Source organism: Polyodon spathula, chromosome 1 (assembly GCF_017654505.1).
Source record: "Polyodon spathula isolate WHYD16114869_AA chromosome 1, ASM1765450v1, whole genome shotgun sequence".
NCBI lineage: Eukaryota > Metazoa > Chordata > Actinopteri > Acipenseriformes > Polyodontidae > Polyodon > Polyodon spathula.
In genome coordinates, this window is record NC_054534.1 from 68,922,317 (window position 1) to 68,941,787 (window position 19,471).

A 19,471-nucleotide genomic window follows, 5' to 3' on the forward strand; every position below is an offset into this window, starting at 1 on the left:
AGTATAAGCTTTGACCAAATGATTTTCTGTGCTAAAGCAGATATGTATAAAACAGAATCAACCATAGACTCCACATCAACAAAAAGGATTTATAAAAGGGTGTCATGCAAAATGTTAAATAGTAAGACAGGGACAACGTTACATTTTTCACGATGTTACAAATCTGAGTGGTTTTGTTTCTCCAGTAATTATATTTGTAGTCACTACTGTATGTTTTACTGCTGTATGTAAGTGCTAATGCTGCTTAAAAGTGCTGCTGGGGATTTGCTTTTCCTGCTGCAAATTACAAAGGTCAGCAGAGCTGGCTTGGCATATCTAGGCCAACATGAGGCCTTGCATCGTCCTGCAGAAGCTAAATGTAAATACTGAATTGCAAACGTACATACTCGGATGTTCCTTGCTGCCAGAGTCAGCGGAATTAGTTGGCAGCAATTAGTAGGGACTGTCTCACGCACACCAATGACTACACTTTGCTTTTTCCACATCCTCAGATGTGCAAACCTTCTTTTAGAACCGAATATGACAAGATTAGATTCTTCCTGACACAGAACATCTTAACACCTCATCATTAGCATAGTCAGGTGAAATGTCAAATCCTTCATGTAAACAGCAGGAAAACAGAACTATACTCAATAGCCTATCAAGAAAGATAGAATTGTAATGCTATAATTTTTAAAGTACTAATCTGTGCGATTCGCAAAAAAATCATGGGGGTTTTCATGAATATATGGCTCGCACCACATAAAATTAAAATGTAAAGGGCACGGTTAACTGCTATTCCAGTGAAGAGGCATTATTTTCTTTCTCACTATAGCAAGTTGGATATGAATATCTATGGAAACAGAATCATTACAGCACTGAATGGTCCCCGCAGGAACAGAATATAGAGGTGGTCATGGTCATACAAAATATTCTTCATTACGTTTTTTCCCTTTACTGGATCTATTCATATTCTGACATTCCCCTTTTAAACGCCAGGAATCACACGATTTGACAGTGTCCAGGTTTTAAACCTTTATTGCATAGCATTAAAAAGAAAACAGCCACCCACAGTCAAACAAAGATATCTTCTTGCACATTAACAAGAAACAGTTTTATTTCAAGGCATTTCCAGAACACTTCACACCATGGGATAAGCTCCAGTGGTCTCAACTACTGTAAAACAGAAGCACCAACTACCATAATTAACAAAGTGCTTACATTCAAATCGATCTGAAGTAGAAAAATCTGTACAAGAAACACACCAAAACGTCAAAATACAAAAAAGATGATAAATTCCAGAGTTCAAATTAAATTGAAATAACAAAATTAAACATCTCATGCAACAGCGGACTGCTTTGTTCATATTCTACATAGGCAGCTGCGTGGGGCCGTTTGCATTGGAGTAGTTGTCGTTTTGGACATCGTCATACTCTACATCGTATGGAAGGTCGTCAGGCTCAGATGAAAAGTCTGTGATGGTGAAATCTGGTACCTGTTAATTGGAAGGAAAAAAAAGGCAGGGTAACACAGGTGGTCTCATTAACTCCTTTTTCTGGGTCTTAAAAAGTAGGGGGGGGGGGGGGGGGGGGGGGGGCGGGGGCGGGGCAGCATATACACCTCTTCACCAATACCAACATTTGCTTGCATCTTACTATATCTATATATTAGTGCTGGGACAAATATCCGAACGATTTTTATTTTTTTTTTACATGTATTCGGATACAAAAATCAGATGTTCGTATTCACAATAAATGACAAATACCTTGCACTTTCTTACCGTCTCACCAGAATTTGCGCCACTTTTTTTTTTTTTTTAAAAAGGCAATGACAAGAGAGCTGTGTGTGATGTGAGATTAATATACTGCGTGGCTAAGCATGTGAACTTGCTTCGAGCACTCGAAGATAACTTATATTTGGTAGTATTTTGCTACCCAAAACTCTTAATTTCCTACTAGTTTTTTTTTTTTTTATTCAGCAGCATTTATCTTATACCTTACGCAGCAGTATATGACCGACACCGAGTTAACATGTACCTAATTTCTAGTATTAGATTTTTTCAACATGTACATTTAGTATCTTTCATAAAGCGGGAAACCATTGCTACAGAGCTTCATGATAGATGACTAAGGTTTGTACCGCCCCATGTAGTTACATACAAGGACCATAGTACAAATCGTATAGGACAGTGGAGTACAACTACCTAACAGTACAGAACGTTGATACAATTAAAAAAAAAAGTTTATAGACCAAAAAGTAAAATTAAATAACTTAAAAACATTATTTTACAAGCTAACAGGATATTACGTTTACTCTGTGTCTATAAAATGTTAATTTAATCTGTCAGGGAGATTGTCATAAAATGTTAACACTGATTTCACACACGCTAAAAATGAACACATCATTGGTAGATAATTGTTACTTTATCAATTTTGACTACGAAAAAAGGAGCAAATAGCTAGCTATAACATTCCTTGTTTTACCAGTAAGAACAGAGAAATACAATCTTGAGCTGCATTCATTTCTGTTTTCTTTTTCTTTTTATAGTAGATTATCACTACCTTGCGTACTTCTGTTTAACTACTGAAATGTGTGCTTGAACACAAAAATATTACATATAAAAACACACATGGCTAACTAATGCCACTGTAATAAAACAAACCTATTTTTCCGTCATGTGTCACGTGACTTAATTACACCATTCTCCTAAAAGGATAGGCGGTATTTTAATACGGCTGCAGCAGCTGGAACAACATGCGTACGGTTGCTGTGCACATTAGAAGAATGCTGATGTGCCACACTATCGCTACGGATCTTAAATTGAAGCGCCACCTGATGATACCAATGTATATACATGGCGCGTAAATGCTGTTTATTACACCGTGTAACAATTTTTTTTTTTTTTTTTTTTGGGTTCCTGGGTAGTAAGTGCTATTTCCTAATTGCTTATGCCTCAAAAGTATAGAAAATGGCTATTATTCCCCATAAACTTTGCTTTTGTGACCAGGACAGTGATATTTTGAAATTTACCTATTTTCCAGAACATTCCAGATAGATTCAGTGCTGAGGAAACTTGGAGTAACTTCTAGAACTTTCTAGAACTTTCCAGTAATATAAATAGTAGTATAAATACAGGGGCCTTAAGCCCACCAGTTTAGTTTAGTTCCAGCTGCCTAAGTGGATACATAGCTGCATTTTTCTGAGATGGCATCAAGAGGCTGCAATGGTGGCACTCCTGATGGGTCTCCAAGGCGGTTTTACCAAGGTTCCCTGCTATCTTTGCCTTTGGGACAGCAGGGACACCAAGGCGCACTACGACAGGCGGAACTGGCCACAGCGGACCAAGTTCTCTGTGGGGAGGAACAACGTCAAGTGGGAGACACTGGTGGACCCCCGGAAGGTGCTGATGCCACCACTGCACATCAAATTGGGCCTTATGAAACAATTTGTCAGAGCTCTAGATAAGGAGTCGGCAGCCTTCAAGTACCTTCAAGACTTCTTCCCTAAGCTGTCTGACGTAAAGGTCAAAGCCGGTGTCTTCGTCGGACCACAGATAAAGAAGATCTTGGAGTGCAATGAATTCCCCAAGAAGCACACTAGTAAGCAGAAAGTGGCTTGGAACAGCTTGTCACAGTGGTTCGGGGCTTCCTGGGCAATCACAAGGCCGAAAACTATGTGGAGCTGGTTGAGACTCTGGTGAAGAACTACGGCACAATGGGCTGTAGGATGTCCCTCAAAGTCCATATCATTGATGCTCATCTTGATAAATCCAAGGAGAACATGGGAGCGTACTCGGAGGAGCAAGGCAAGCGCTTCCACCAGGATATACTGGACTTTGAACGCCACTACCAAGGACAGTATAACAAGAACATGCTGGGAGACTACATTTGGGGGCTGATTCGTGAAAGTGATTTACAGTATAATCGTAAATCTCGAAAAACTACTCACTTCTAAATCTTCTGTAGTCATTTTTGTATTACTTTTAGTATAAATACATGTTAATTTGGATTCATATGTTGTTTTTTTCTGACTATGAACAAAAAAACACAAATTCACCCGTTTTCTCATTGGAAATAGGTACATTTCAAAATATCACTGTCCTGGTCACAAAAGCAAAGTTTTTGGGGAATAATAGCCATTTTCTATACTTTTGAGGCACAAGCAATTAGGAAATAACACTACCCAAGAACAAAAATTGTGTTAGGTAGTGTTATTTATCACTCAAAAAGGCAAGTGGTAATAACACATTAATAAAGACTTAATTCAATTAAACATTCTGTAACTAGTACTTCCTTTAATAACCCAATGTCAGGCAGTTGTTGAGTCTTTGGCATTGCAGGAATAGGCAGTGATCCTGTGGGTCCCATCATAATTTATCGATAAAATGTGTTACCAATTTTATTTACGAAAGCACAAATTCGGCAGACTTAAATAAAATTCAAGATGGCCGCTCTATGAAAGTTAAAGTGAGGTTTGATGTGTAAAAAAGTTTTTTTTGCATATTTAAAATTGTGTTTTTTATTTCAGATGTTTAAAAAAGTTAGATAAACTGCTTTACAAAAGTAGTTATTTCTAATTAAGTCAGAAATTATGTTTGTCCACCCTACTGTAAGCGGATAACTATTTGAGTCTCAGCCCAGTCGACACCATCTCAACTTGTCACACTCTTCCCAACCCACCCATGTCACATGATCTCCGCGTCCCATGTCACCACCTACGAGGAAAAATAGAATACCGTGCATTTTGCCTGCAAGCCGTACAAGTAGATATGTTATTTATATGGTCAAACAATGCAGGATTTAACGATATTGCGGTATGGTTTATTTATTTATTTATTAAATCTGTCTTTATAGGTGTATGGAGCACCATTTCTGCCAAAACTATCCATCCAATAAAATTTGTAAACTAATTGGTCAATTTGTCCAGCAATTCATCCATAAATTTGTTAATTCATCTAATAACTCATTAATTTATCATCTCATTGATATGAAAGGCTGTACGGACTTTAGTGTGAAGCGTTTGCTTGGCGCTTGACCTACAAAATTTCCAATCAAGCAGACGAACTTCCCAAACAGACTTCTAACTGTCAGTCTCACACTATGCAACCTTTCTAGTCAATAGGAACACACACTAATATTTTAACCAATGAAAATCCAGCGTCACTCAAAATTGCTTCAGCCAATAATATTACAATTTATTAGAAATGGCATTTCAAAAGATTTATTTAACAAGATACTAGACTCCTGCTGATTTTCAATGGAGACTTCTGTTCATACCACAGTGCTTTGTGTGCAGTGAGACGGAAGTTTTCATTGAAAATCAGCGGGAATCTAGTATCTTGTTTGAAAGAAACTTTGAAAACATCCTTTCTAATAAACTGCAATATTATTGGCTGAAGCAGTTGAGTGAGACTGGGTTTTCATTGGTTAAAATATTAGTGTGCGCTCCCATTGGCTAGAAAGGTTGCAGTATTTAGCACACAGTGTGAGATTGACAGTTGGAAGTTTGCAGGGAATTTAGTCTGGTTAATTGGAAATTTGCAAGGTAACAAACACGAACAAACACTTCACACTAAAGTCTGTACATCATTTGGTATTAATGAATTTGCAAATTAATTTAATTACTAGATGAATTAACACAAGTATGAATTGACAAATTTATGGACAAATGGACCAATTCATTAATTGACAAACAAAATTGACAAAATTAATGGTTGGATAGTTTTGGCACAAATGGCGCTCCATATAGGTGTGTATGATTTGTGAGTTACCGAAATCTCAGGTCAACAACCAAACACATAAGAGGAGAATTTTGTACTGCTTAATTTGCACCTCAAACATAACCTCGTTAACCATACTGATGGCATATCAAATGCTTAGATGACAGACACAAATATTGCATTCTTGTAGAAAGGATAAAACAAAATACACTGACAAGGAATTGCATTAGTTACATTACATAATTCAGCACAAGGTTGCTCCAATAAATACTGCGACAACCCTAAATTCCAGTAGGATGTGTGACATTGGAGACAAGGTTTTTAGAACTAAATCACAGCAGTTTACCCTTTAGAAGCACTCATTACCTCTAACATTCCCCGTTTGGGCCAGGACCACGCCACCAAAACAACAAAATCCCATGTAACTAGCAAAACTGTAGTTCCCCCATTCCTTACATGCTCCCCAACCATAACAAAGGCTCCCAACCTCTCTCACACTGTTCCTCTGGTCAGTCAACCTTATTATCCATCTCGGATGCTATCTCGCTCTCTCTCTCCCCCCTGCGTCCCAGGTATTTATACTGCCCTGCTTCTCCTGCGTCATTCCGGGCTGACCAAGCGCACCTCCCCCTAGCTAGGTACTGTGGTCTGAACCCTAACAATACACACAAACAAAAAGTCCAACAAAGTCCCTTTCAGTTGGCCGGGTTGCTACTATACTTTCCGATTTAAATAGGTCTACTATGTGATCGTTTGGGTTATTCAGTCTATTTAAAACAGTAGGTAGGCATTTACTTTTATATAGCAACTTTGTTATGTGGTATGTAATAAACAATAACCAAAACGGATTGCCCCCACCCCCTTCACAACGCCATTTTCACGTTTGTTTTATTTGAAGTGTTACATTTCAGTTGTTTGCTTCTTCAGCTACAAAAACACACAAGTAAACCTCATGTTCTTACATGAATAACTGGTTGATGGCCACCGTTTACTGTGAAGAAACGGCAATGGTGAGGAATGAAAATAAAATGCGTTGTCAACTTTGTGCTACTTTTTTTTTTTTATTTCAGGACTAAACAAAACATTTTAACTTGAACTGCTATTTGGCATCCTTTGTTTGGTAGTTAATTCACTGGGATATTCTATTTTAAACATGGTACATAAGGTCTTGCTGTAAAATAAAGGCACACACACACACAGGGCCACAGCCACGCTCACACCCCCTGTCGCTATGCTGTCTCTGCCTGTGTACAAAGCAATGGTTTTTATTACTTTTTTAAGGTAATAAAAAACATATTTATATACCCTACCGGTCAAAAGTTTTAGAACACCTCAATTATTCCAGTTTTTATTGAAATTTACACAGTTTAATGTCTCAATGTACTCCGAAATTAAAGCATAGAACAAATAAACAATTGGAGATAAAAAAAATAAACCATGGAATCGTTTTGTTTAACAAAATCTAATCAATTTTTGATTCAAAGTAGCCACCTTTTGCAAATAACAGCCGAACACTCGTGGCATTTTTTCTACAATGGAAATCAAATATTGTTCGGAAAGTTCTTCCCAACACTGTTGCAGAAGTTCCCACAAAATGTGTTACTGTTGTAGGTGGCTTTGCTTTCACCCTGCTGTCCAGTTCATCCCAAACCAGCTCGATGGGGTTTAAGTCTGGAGACTGCTGGCCATTCCATGATTTGAAGCCTACCATGTTGTTCTTTTCTTCTAAGGTAGTTCTGACATAGCCTGGAGGTATGTTTTGGGTCATTATCTTGCTGAAGAATGAACCCCTGACCAACTAAGCGTATACCAGAGGGTATTGCATAGTGCTGCAAAATGCTGTGGTAACCGTTTTGGTTCAAGGTGCCACTCACTCTGTGCAAGTTGCCGACTCTGGATCTAGCAAGAGCCCCAGACCATCATGCTTCCTCCTCCATGTTTGACAGTTGGTGTCACACACACACACACAGGAACCATCCTTTCGCCTACTCGACTGCGTACAAAAACCCTCCATGATGAACCGAAGATTTCAAATTTTGATTCATTGGTCCACAAGACCTTCTTCCAGTCTCCAGTAGTCCACTGGAGGTGCTTCATGGCCCAGGCAAGCCTCTTTCTTACTTTGCCATCTTAGCAATGGCTTTCTTACTGCCATTCGACCTGACAAACCTGCAGCTCGAAGTCTTCTCTTCACAGATGAAACTGAGACTTGCTTACTTTGACCAGTGTTAAGCTGTTGTCCTGTCACGCAAGCTATTGACTCAGAAACTTGTCTTCTGATTCTGTTGTGGCTTTGGGTCTGCCAGACCTTCCTCCTGTCAGAGTTTCCTCCAGTTTCCAAGTGCCTTTTGATGGTGTAGGAAACTGTACTCACTGACACCTTGGCTTTCTTTGCAATTTCTCTAAAGGAAAGACCTACTCTTAAGGGTTATAATGGTCTGTGTCTTCCTTTGTTAATTGCCTTTTTCTCACCATTATGATAGCAACATAATACCTCCTGCAGTACAGTACTGTCCAAATAATGCTTAAGAGGGTGTAGTAACACAGTCTGTTCCAACACTGCTTTTATACAGACAGAGGGTTTGTAAGTAATCAACAAAAGTTGGGACACCTGTAGGAATTGTTAGCATCAACTTTCAAGGCTTAATTTACTTCCATTGCTGCAAAACAGCTGTAAGTTGTTAACCCATTACTTGTTCCCTGAAAAAGGCCTTTTTATATAATTCTGAAATGTACATTATTTTTCAGTTTTTGGTAACCTAAACTTTTTTTAATCTCTGTCAGTTTACCGCTTACCTTTGTAGCGTTTCAGGTTATTCACTGGACTTGAACTGCTTAAATTTCAATAAAAACTGGAAAAATGGGGGCGTTCTAAAACTTTTGACCGGTAGTGTATGTATATATATATATATATATATATATATATATATATATATATATTATATATATATATATATATATATATATATATATATATATATATATATATATATATAATAGCTTTTGTATGTACACTGAATGACAGTGTTTACTTGACATATACCTCCTACATCAGTTACTCAATACTGTAACAAACAGGCAAATGTCCCTTATTGGGTACACACAACTGTGGCAAAGCTCACTGTGACAGTATTAGCAATGGGAAAGAAGGAGAAAGATTAAGGTAGTAACACTTTAGGCTTTGGTTAAATATTCCATCAAGGAATATCTTGATGGAACGTTTAACCAAACCTGCACACAACCTTCTCCAAACAGCCTGGAGGAACCCAGGCATAATCCTGTACACTTCAGTTATTGCTCAATGCTCAGCTGAATTAGATACAAATGTTAAATCATTGGACCACTGACCTCAGCCACAGAGAATGAAGGGTTTATTCAGGTTCTCTCATTACACTCAGTGGCAGTGAACTATTGAATAAGGGATTACATGGATTAACAGAAGAGTTTTGCTAGTCCATCTGGGCACTCTGACTTCTTTAAAGACCTGAATGACATACTAGCTAAATAAAATATAAAACAGCTTATTACCACTGATGCACAGGCAGTTGGTTCCTTGTTGCCCCCTGAACCCCAAGGAAATGTGTGGAAAAATAAAAATTAAACTTCTTTACCAACAGCAATGCTTTGTTCTTTAGTGCAATCCTATGGCTGACGGAAATTTACATTAAAACATTCTTTACATACAGTCTATTTTCATGAATCAAGAATGTTGATTTCTGATAAAAAGGGTAGATATGAAGAATTATGCTGATGTGCAACATATCACTGGCTAATACAAACCAAGAAAAGTGAAACAAAAAAGAAAGTTGCAAATGCACATTTTAGTTGATAGAAATTGACAATTTGAAAAGTCATATTGAAACCCAATCCCATGCAAGCCAACCAATTCGAAAAGCAAACAGGCTTCATAGCAACTACTGGGAAGCAGGGCAGGGAAAGGATGCACAACAAGCAGCTCCGGTGGATTTACTGAAGACAATTGGAAAGATGGAAAAAAGTTAAAAGGTAAAACTAGAACTCAACAAGTGGGGAAAAAGGTAAGCAGCTTGTTTTTTTTTTATTTATATAACGTGTGTAATTTTATATATATTTTATTATACACAGTTACATTTTAAAAAGACGCAATGACACAACTGCTTATGCATGTATTTATTGAATAAATGTGTATAAAGTTAATTACAAAATACATATTCAAGGCAGTAGCAAAAGCAACTTAAGTGCACATAATTTTGGCAAAGAATTCAATTCACTCAATTTGAATTTTATAGCAGTCTCCAAAAAAAAAAAATGGAGGCTCAGGCTTTCATTTTCTTTCCAACTTTCCAAAGGCTAACTCAACAAGCAAAAAAAAAAAATCTGGGTAAACAGCTATCCATTACCAAGAAAAAAAGACAATAAATACACAGACATTGGATCAGAAGCCTTCAGTGATCAGAAACCAACTGGTTTTCAAATTGTTGTACACTGTGAAGCTAAATATGTATCAATAAGTGCTCATAAGTGATATACATAATGGTTATTACCAAACCCCGATTACCTCACAACATTAAAACGATTATCTAACTTGTGCGCTCAGGAAGAAATATTCTCCAAAAGGCATCCCAAAATGAGGACATCCTGATCCTCATCATCAAAACAAGTAGATATGATTGTATCAGGGTTAGTGAAAATAGCAAGAGTTTTACAGAGACAGTAAAAATTCCTGGTCATTACTCTTTGTGCCAAAATGTAAACAGGATAATTTTTTTTTTTTTTTTTTTTTAAAAAAGGAGGTCACATTTATGGGGGAGAAAAAACAAACAAAATATTAGATACCAAATTCTACATTTGGTGTATTAAGATGCTGGCCCCTATTCCTCCCTTTTGGACTTTTTCTTCTCTTCCCCATTTTGCTCAGGCAGCTGGGTGTCAACCAGCCTTGAGTAAAAGGGACCTACCAGCCAATTGAGGGGGGTGTTGTTGACCAGGTAATCCATCACACCATCCACAGAATCCTTCATTTTGGCAAGCTGCCCTTTGCTGCTGGCCAGGACTGTGTCAGAGACCTCATGGAATGAAGAGACGGAGCTGAAGTTCTGGTAGACGTTGGTTGCAGAGCGTGCAAGAGTGTTAGCCTGGTCCTGGATGTTCCGAGGTAAGCCCTGGACGCTGGCAACTAGGGTAAGGCAGGTCGTCTGGAGCTGGTGGGTAAGTCCACGGGTGATGGCAAGAGTGCGAGATTCAATGTGCTATTGGAGGAAAGAAAAAAAAAAAAAAAAGTCTTTACAATTAGTGTTTATTATAAAATAAAAATGACAAAAGGTCACTAAAGAAACCACACATTTTAGACTAGGACATCACTGTCTCAAACTCAGGTGCATTCAGAAAACATACTACTGGTACAGATTACAAAAGACAACAAAAATTCTCTGCAGTTAGATATGCAGCACTAAGGTTAAGGGCAGGGTAGCAGAATGTCCAAAATCCTCTGGGCACAGACTACAAACCATCCAGACACTAGGTCCAGCTGGGGACACAAGACTGAGCATTGTGGGTTGTATCTTAGACAACACTATTAAAATTAATATTTTTGTTTATTAAATAAGCCAAAGTTTGTTTCCAATGTCAGTAGTCAGAATACAGTGCTTGATAAGGCACCCCCCCCCCCCATGTCAACTCGCTTGCAACTAGATCAGAGTCAAAAAAAAAAAAAAAAACCCAGGAGGAAGCACTGTGTAATTGCACAATAAAGACAGACAGATTTGCGCACGTGAGAAACGCAGACCATGACGGATAATCAAATAAATTGTAACACTGAAGAGATGGGCTTTGTATAGAAAGCTGGTGATGGAGTAGACAACTGCATGCAACAGGCAAGTGCATTATATAGAAGGAATGGGAATTGGTTTAACATCAGTACAGTAAAAAAAAAAAAAAAATGACATGTATCCGAGAGTCGTATATCAGAGAGCTGACTAACATTGGAACATGCATTTTGTCTCGTGTTAATACAATGTAACGCCATAAATATTTACAAGCCTTTTATTACTCGTTTTTCGCAACCGCAAACGTTTTTGTCATAATGTTTATTCATTATGACAATCATTGAGATGAATGAATTGCTTGCAATTTGATCAGATATCAATATTTCAGGAAATATTGTAAAAGGTCCCTCGGGTCATAGAACATGATTTTATACATGCATCTCTAAGCAGAATACATAATAAAAAAAACACTCCAAATATCTAAAGTCTGCTCCCGACCAAATCCTTCAGCAACACATTGTGTGCTGTGGCCACGCACATATTCTGCAGCCCTGGTTAAGGGGTGCTAGTTTTAAAATGTACTGTCCCTGCTCATACAGGTGCCAAATTATTCTATTCTCAGAATGCTTTTATCATGTTTGAGCAATCGTGTTGGACGATTATTTTTGCCAAACTGATAATAAAATGAATTTTCATGCCTCTGCATCTTGAACCTCATCATTGCATCCTGTCTTTTTCCTCCATTCCAGCCAAGACAGATGCAGCTTATCCTGGGCACTGTGAAGTTTCTGATTGGCACTGTCCATGTTTTGTCTTGCATACGCAATCTAGGAAAGACAAAAAAAGGTTATAGCAAAATGAGTCAAAACAAGTAGTTGGTAGATTGACTATTTTGGCTGAAACTGAACAAATGAAAAAAATCCAGATTTTACATAAAAACTATATTCAGAATATGAGAGAGACAATACTCCACGGAGTACTGAAGTTATTCTGTGTTTGAAGGCAAGACCCAGAAGGAAGAGTGGGCTGTTCACAGATCACCCTCATGAGTGAAATAACCCAAATTTTACACTGAATATTTGGTTTATACAACAAGTATAACGTACGACAAAATAGGCATTTAAACGTATAATTAACTACATTTGTAGAATTACTTCAAACTCTGCACCTGCTTTACAATGCAGCTTAATTTGGACCTGTATGATTAGCCATTCTGTTGCTGGATCTGATTGAATGCAAAACAGACTCCAATAATTTCAATATGCATACCGCCAGTTAGATGCTCTCGGTCACTATCAGAAATTGGAATCTGTGCAACTTCTAGCAGGATTTACCAAGTCCATATTGTGGTGAAGCTCCGAAATGACCTCATGACTCCGCTGCTTTGCGTCCCATACCTTGGCAAGGGCCTGATGGTAAGCCCGTGTGCGTAGCTTGGTTGAAACTGATCCCAGCCTTCTATAATAACTTGGCTTATTTGCAGCAACTTCATTTTCGTCTACACTTTTGGCCTCCGTGGCTGTAAAAACAAAAAAGCACATACAAACCAATTAGTTTAGAACCACTCTATAATGGATTAAAGCCAATTATATAAAGAGGATAAGAATGACAGCTTAAAAACTAAGAAAGTCCTTTGCCAATCAATTTGTCACAGAAAACACAATACAATCCCTTCTTAAAGTACAAAATCTTTGGGGAAATGGGACGTCATGTAAATATAAAATGCATATAATAGAATTTCGTAACTTGATTTAAAATTAGAATTATTTAAAAATACGATTAAACTGACCTTTTGAATTATTTAGGCTCTCATTAATTACTTCTATAATTATCGCATTTAATTAGTGAAAAAAACAATCCAGAATGTTATGTAATTATGTATTGTATTTAATGGAATATTTGTTGAAATATATAAAAAATGGATCTCTATCTTTTTGCTTTTAGGTGTGTATCCCTTTAAGATGTTCTTTGTTTTTAATGAGATGCAAGCGTTTTTTAGAAACAGGATATAGTTTCTGGTAATAGGAGTAACCAGGCAGAGGAGAAAACAGGGGAAGAAACAGTAGTAGGACACACAGGTTGTAGATGTGTTCAATAGCTGTGGAAAGCTTGAAATACATTTGCTATAAAAAAAAAAAACTGCTATAGATAAACTACAACGGAGTTGGTATTACACTTGTAAAGCTACTCATGCTACCAAGTTTTCATTCCTTCACAGAAGTAAGGGAGCTTGTTAGCACGACCCGAAACCGCGCTTTCGACAATTCAATTGTCTGAATGTCGGGATTAATATCATATTTAATTAATACTGTAACCGACAAAATGTTATGTATGATCTACATTGCAAAACATATTTAATACTGGAATACAAAAAAAAATAAGAACCCGCAACAAAACTGGAATTACATTGCTTTGGTTAGTTGGAGACGGATCGGTATGTAAAATATTTGTTAGGGCTTCAGTTCACAGTATTGGCTTCAATTCAGTCTTAGGGTAGAATTGCTTAGGGCAATTCTCATCTGAATTCATAAAATAAATCATATACCATCACCCGACGAGACGAGGCAAAAAAAAAAAAGTTTAAAAATGGCAGATCTGGACTTAAGCATCCTTCAGCAAATCTTAAGAGCAAAATTCCAGACTTGTTCGTCGATAAGTCCAAAATTTACGACTTATGACCAGTCTTAGACTTAAGTCAGCTTTGTCAATATGGCCCCAGAATCTTCTTTCAGTTCCACCAAGAGAACTCTGCATTTAGGTAAAATACGAGATTTACTGTTAAGCTTCAACAATTTCAAGAAGTCATGATTCATGCCAGAGAGGGTGGCGCATCAGGGAAAAGGGTACAGAAGCTAATCAATTAACAAATCTATGTTGGTTTTCATTGGTGACTGTATATACTGACCTTTGAAATATAGAAAAATCTGACCAGAATTTCAAATTTAAGACGCATTTTAACCCAATGTGTTGTCATATGGCCTGCATCTTAAATTGAGTATAGGGACGTATTAAAACAACTGCCAAAAAAAAAAAAAAAAAAACGACTGCCCGAGTGCACAAACAGGAACGTGACCGACTGCCCGAGAAGACTAACAAAAATGAAACTGCCCGGTCTCTAATCACCCATGACATTCAGGTAGCCATTTTCAAAGCATCATTAGCTTCCTGAGGAATTTGAAGAGAAGCTTTTACAATATCAGCATTTCTTTATTAGGCTCCATTCCAAACAGTACCAGCTTGAACAGACTAGTAATGCTGACCAGAGCCCCATATTTGACATGCCAAGCAAAACCACAGTTCAAACAGGCGATAGTAAATCACAACTGGAAAGGAGAAGCAACGCATAACTAATGCTCTATGAGACAGCAGACAGCACAAACTGCCTCCATATGCAGTTCTCTTATATGTATAATTGGGGTTGTTCCCAATTTAATTTTTACAGTAGTTTGTTCTACAAGATAAATACTCCTAATTCTCATATTATCACCCATGGCCGTCTGGCTCTGGCAGTAGTAAAAAAAAAAAAAATGAAAGTCCTGTAAAAAGCAAGGTTTTTCTAAATATCCGAGAAGTCTTACCCAGTTCTTCCTCAGTCAGGGGGAGATACATATCCACCAGGGACTCAGACCTGCTCAGCGCCGTGTCAACTCCAGTGCTCACCATCTTCACTACACGGCTGCCCATCACAGTATTCACACTGCCATTCACAACCGCCTTGGTCATCTCCACACTCTCTTGAACGGCTCCTTTGGTCATATCCAGCACCCCAGTGATAGTGAAAGACACAGTCTCCTTGGCACCAGTCACAGTTGTTGTCACCGCATCTTTGGCATTTGCAACAATCTTATCAGAATATATAAAAGTGTTAATAGTTTTTATTGGAAATAGTCCAAACAAACATTTCACTCCAAATTATATGTACGTATATAAAAAAAACAGCATCTACAGCATGGCTCTTCAACTGGCGGCCCACAAGGGACAACCAAGCAAAAAATTAACTAAAAATGAGAAAAAAATATATAAGTGCAACATTGTATATCAATTTGCAATTTAAGATATGTCTTATTTTTGTATTCAGCAAAGTAGCGCACAACACACCGCCCCTTTCCAGTCAGTTCGACTTTGCATACTCTGTGGGTGACTTAAACTAGTGCTGCTATGAAGTTTGTTTTTTTTGTCTTATTTCGAAAGTGTACACATGGCTCTCTACTCTAGCTAGTAGTAGAAAACACAATGGTGAAACTCTTGTGCGATCTTGCACTCAGATTGTTTTGAGGCATTAAGAAGTATACTATACAAAAAAAGGAGATTAACAGTTTAGTCAGAAACATCAAATGTCATTATTTGGGAAATTAACCAAAAGGTAGAAACACGATTCCACCGATTTCCCCACATGCCACTGTTATCTATTCCATGGGACCAACCTGTTTGTCTTGCACATATTCAAGTTTTCATGTGTGTCAGGCATGGATTAGAAACAAGACACATGGTTTGTTTTAACTGGCACACTCAAATATTGTGTGATACAACTGTGTGCATTGTTACTCTTCAGTCACATCACTACCTTACAACCACATTAAATCACACAGTTCTCACTCTCAGACTAAGATATAGTATAACATTAACATGTCATACATTTAATGGTTTGTAATGATACTCCATTAAATGTTCACACTGTTCTATTAAAAGTACTATTCATATGGTAAAATCTGTAAATCTTGTTCACTATACTAAAATTACATAACATTTATTATATTGCTTTAATGTCCACAGTAAAATACTTCTAGCCCACCTACTCCTAACTCCCCTCCTTAAAACTAGCTGAATAGCCCTAATCTACAGTATGATTCAGCAGATGTTCAGCATGCAACCAGATACAATACCTTGTCAGAGGGCTGGTGAAGAATTGGCCATTTCTCTTCTATCTTATCCAGACTTCTGCAGGCAAACGAGTTTGCAATTGCAACTGTAAAGATGTAATGAATTTCAAGTATGATTACATGTACAACCCCAAGTTTAACAAATTAGATAAGGACAGCCATTCTGTTACATAGGTTATCAATTACATAAGCTCAAAACCGGATTGGGTTTTGTGGGAAAGCGCCATGGATTGCATGAAACAGTACTGTGTCTAGAATCACCGAGGGGCCAATAATCTGCCCCAGCCATATAATATACAAAACACACGCAAACCAGCAGGTCTCGTGGCAAGAACGATACAGGACAAAAGCAGATCCATTTCAAGACATTTAAAAATATTAAAACTGGGTTTTAGAAGTTTTACAAAACTGAACTTTTTGTATAGTTAATGCTGTGGCTTATTTTGTGACAATTAAATGAAAATCCCAAAACATTTGACATAAGGTTTTCAAAAAAATAAAAATGATCCTTTAAGTTATAAACTAGACTTCTGTTTATTGGAGTTTGAAATTTGTCAGAATTACATAAACCCATAGGTTTTATATCACTGAAGTATAGGCCAATGTAACAATTAAGAAATAAAAATACCAGGACTAAGATTAAAACAAATGGGGAAACAGAGCTCAACAAATCACAAGGGTACAGTTTTTGTAAAAAACTGAAAACAAAACATCTTGTACATAACAGCTTCCAGGGACATTCCTATACCGGCTTAACTATTCTCAGAGGGACAAGTTGAACGACGAAGAAGTAAACTTTTCTTACTCAGAAGTCGACCAAAGGCCAACAAGAAAGTAAGTAAGTATGTGGCAATAGTATGTAATAGAAACTAGGTAAAAGTTCACCCACCATCAGATAGGAGTTACAGGTCACGGATTAGTTTGCTTTCAATATCATTTGCTACAGTGTGAAGCAGGAAAGTGACTCAAGTACAGCCAACACTACCACATGAATATAGTTTAATAAAATGAAGCAGCTGTAGGGAAAGTGTTTCATTTAAAATTACCAATTTAATTTTCAGGGCCATTATAAAACTTGTTTACAGTGTGGCCATCAGGAGACACTTAAATCTGCTTTCTTATCTTAACTGTCACTTACGTTAGCATCACCCTACACATTCAAATTGAAATGGGATAAAACCTGCTTGGTTTTATTCACAACTTATTTTAAATTCAGGATCTGAGAGTTTAAAAGTATTGTCAAGTTTTGTCATTTACATTTCAAAAGAAAACACTGCAGCATAAAAGCTGCGCAACTTGTAAAACTATTCCAGAACAGTTCTTACTTTGGGGCTCCAGCTTTTGGATGATGGGCATGGCGCTGGTGAGGGCCACTGAAGTGATTGTCTTCACACTGTTCTCTGCCACCTCACACACAGACTTTATATAGGGGTGGTTCTCCTTGGTGTTGCAGTACACAGTGGAGACCATGTCATAAGTAGAGCTCACCAGAGGAAGGCTGGCCATCCTGGCTAAAACATTCTGTGGAGGTTAAAACAATTAAAAACAAGCCACCCATGCCTTCAACAGCAAAATCAGTAACAGATATCTATACCATTACTTTAAATACAAATTTCAACTAATTTGACAATACATGTAATAAAAATGCCAGTGTGACATTGTCTACAACAACCTGGGCAAAAGAATGGCCTGATCAAGTTTCATTACAGTTTGATAAACCTTTATATTGTACAAATTACAGCCTAGTAAAATTAAAAATCAGTGCTTTCATTGAATTCCTCTCGACTGCCGAATTATACAAATGCCATCCTAATTTTCGGAAACACGTTAAATGAAAATAGGTTATATAATATCAACCGATTTCAACTAAATTGATCATTCAATATTAGCCAAACGAGTTAATACATCATGAACAGTCCGCTACAGCATCCACCATTCATACTCCCTTGACCCAGAAAGAAAAGATCAGGTAGGCTTAAAAATCTCTTACCTGTTGCGGTTCAACTACCATCATCTCCATGGTTTTACCTACAGTAAATAAATCAGAACTTCAGAATCAAGATAATATTTCATATATTAAGGTAACCTACTCCCCCCCGCCCCAAGTATAAATACGTTTATAAACTGCAATATTAGTCAATTAGACATTACAAATCATGCTGTGATTTTATGTGTTGAATTACAAAAATAAAATCTAAACGGTTATTATATGAAATAATGCTCTTTAGCTTAGGTTATAAAATATTATCCTTCAACTTTGTTATATGACCAACCAAACACGGCGTCTGTAAGAATATGAAGCCCTAGCAGCAGCATCAAGTCGTGCAAAGATTAAAAAATTCAACTTCAAATCATAATGCTAAAAAATAACAATTACACAATGAAACTTGAAAATAAAGTATATTCTGACAGAGGCGGTGTTACACCGGTGCAGCTATTTAAAAAACAAAATCAAAGGCGTGATACAACCGTGTTTAAAAAGATGATGGCAGACTATCAATAAATAAATATGCATTTACTAACCTGCAAAATGACAGACGTACAAACTAGTTCGGCAGGTACTTGTAGAATAACTCCGAAAGTCTCCCAAGTATTAATGTCGTTTATAATACTGCAGTTGCACACCAGGTGTTTTATATTGTAAATAATGCCTTTCTCTCGCGAGATCCCAGCAGTAATTCTGACGTAATTTAACCACCGTGATGGTCTGAGATTGGGCAATTTCTTTTGTAGAGCAAGGGTCACAAGGGGATTTCTTTTTTTATGCAACATTTCTAGAATCTAGGTCTTTGGAGTGTTTCCCAGTGTGTGAGGTTACTCGGGTGTAAAGGCAACTGCTGGGCTAGCCAGTACAGTGTCTTATTGATGAACAGGCCATATAATAAGAACCTTCTAGTTACTTACATATTTCCATTGGCAACAAGCAAGCACAGCATACTGCATTTCAACATTTGTTTTTAACGTATGGTTCACACATCTTGAAAGATCAAAGTTTTGGTCATGTTACACTTAAGTATAATGTTTTAAAACACACCATTCTGCCAATCTTGTCAGTCTTAAACTTTATTATGTTGGTGTAATCAATATCATTTTCGTATTATAAATACATTTGTTTAATTTTCTGTATGTCGCTTTGGATAAAATCATCT

The 19,471-nt window shown here is 37.2% G+C and overlaps 1 protein-coding gene across 3 annotated transcripts; it reads right to left on the reverse strand.

Moving 5' to 3' along the window:
* Window positions 1–1,026: 1,026 nt before the first annotated feature.
* LOC121321645 (perilipin-2-like) lies at window positions 1,027–18,951 on the reverse strand. 3 transcript variants are annotated; one of them, XM_041260655.1, is made up of 9 exons: window positions 18,846–18,951; window positions 18,313–18,350; window positions 17,648–17,843; window positions 16,326–16,408; window positions 15,021–15,285; window positions 12,840–12,961; window positions 12,141–12,269; window positions 10,636–10,926; window positions 1,027–1,474 (listed from the first exon to the last, which is right to left on the reverse strand). In XM_041260655.1, the coding sequence occupies exons 2-9, from the start codon at window positions 18,340–18,342 to the stop codon at window positions 1,349–1,351; spliced, it is 1,242 nt and encodes a 413-aa protein (XP_041116589.1). In that variant the 5' UTR covers window positions 18,343–18,350; window positions 18,846–18,951; the 3' UTR covers window positions 1,027–1,348. The 3 variants fall into 3 exon arrangements, with proteins under 3 accessions (XP_041116589.1, XP_041116580.1, XP_041116584.1); XM_041260646.1 differs by having other exon boundaries at window positions 12,777–12,961; XM_041260650.1 differs by lacking the exon at window positions 1,027–1,474 and having other exon boundaries at window positions 9,833–10,926; window positions 12,777–12,961.
* Between the last annotated feature and the right edge of the window lie 520 nt (window positions 18,952–19,471).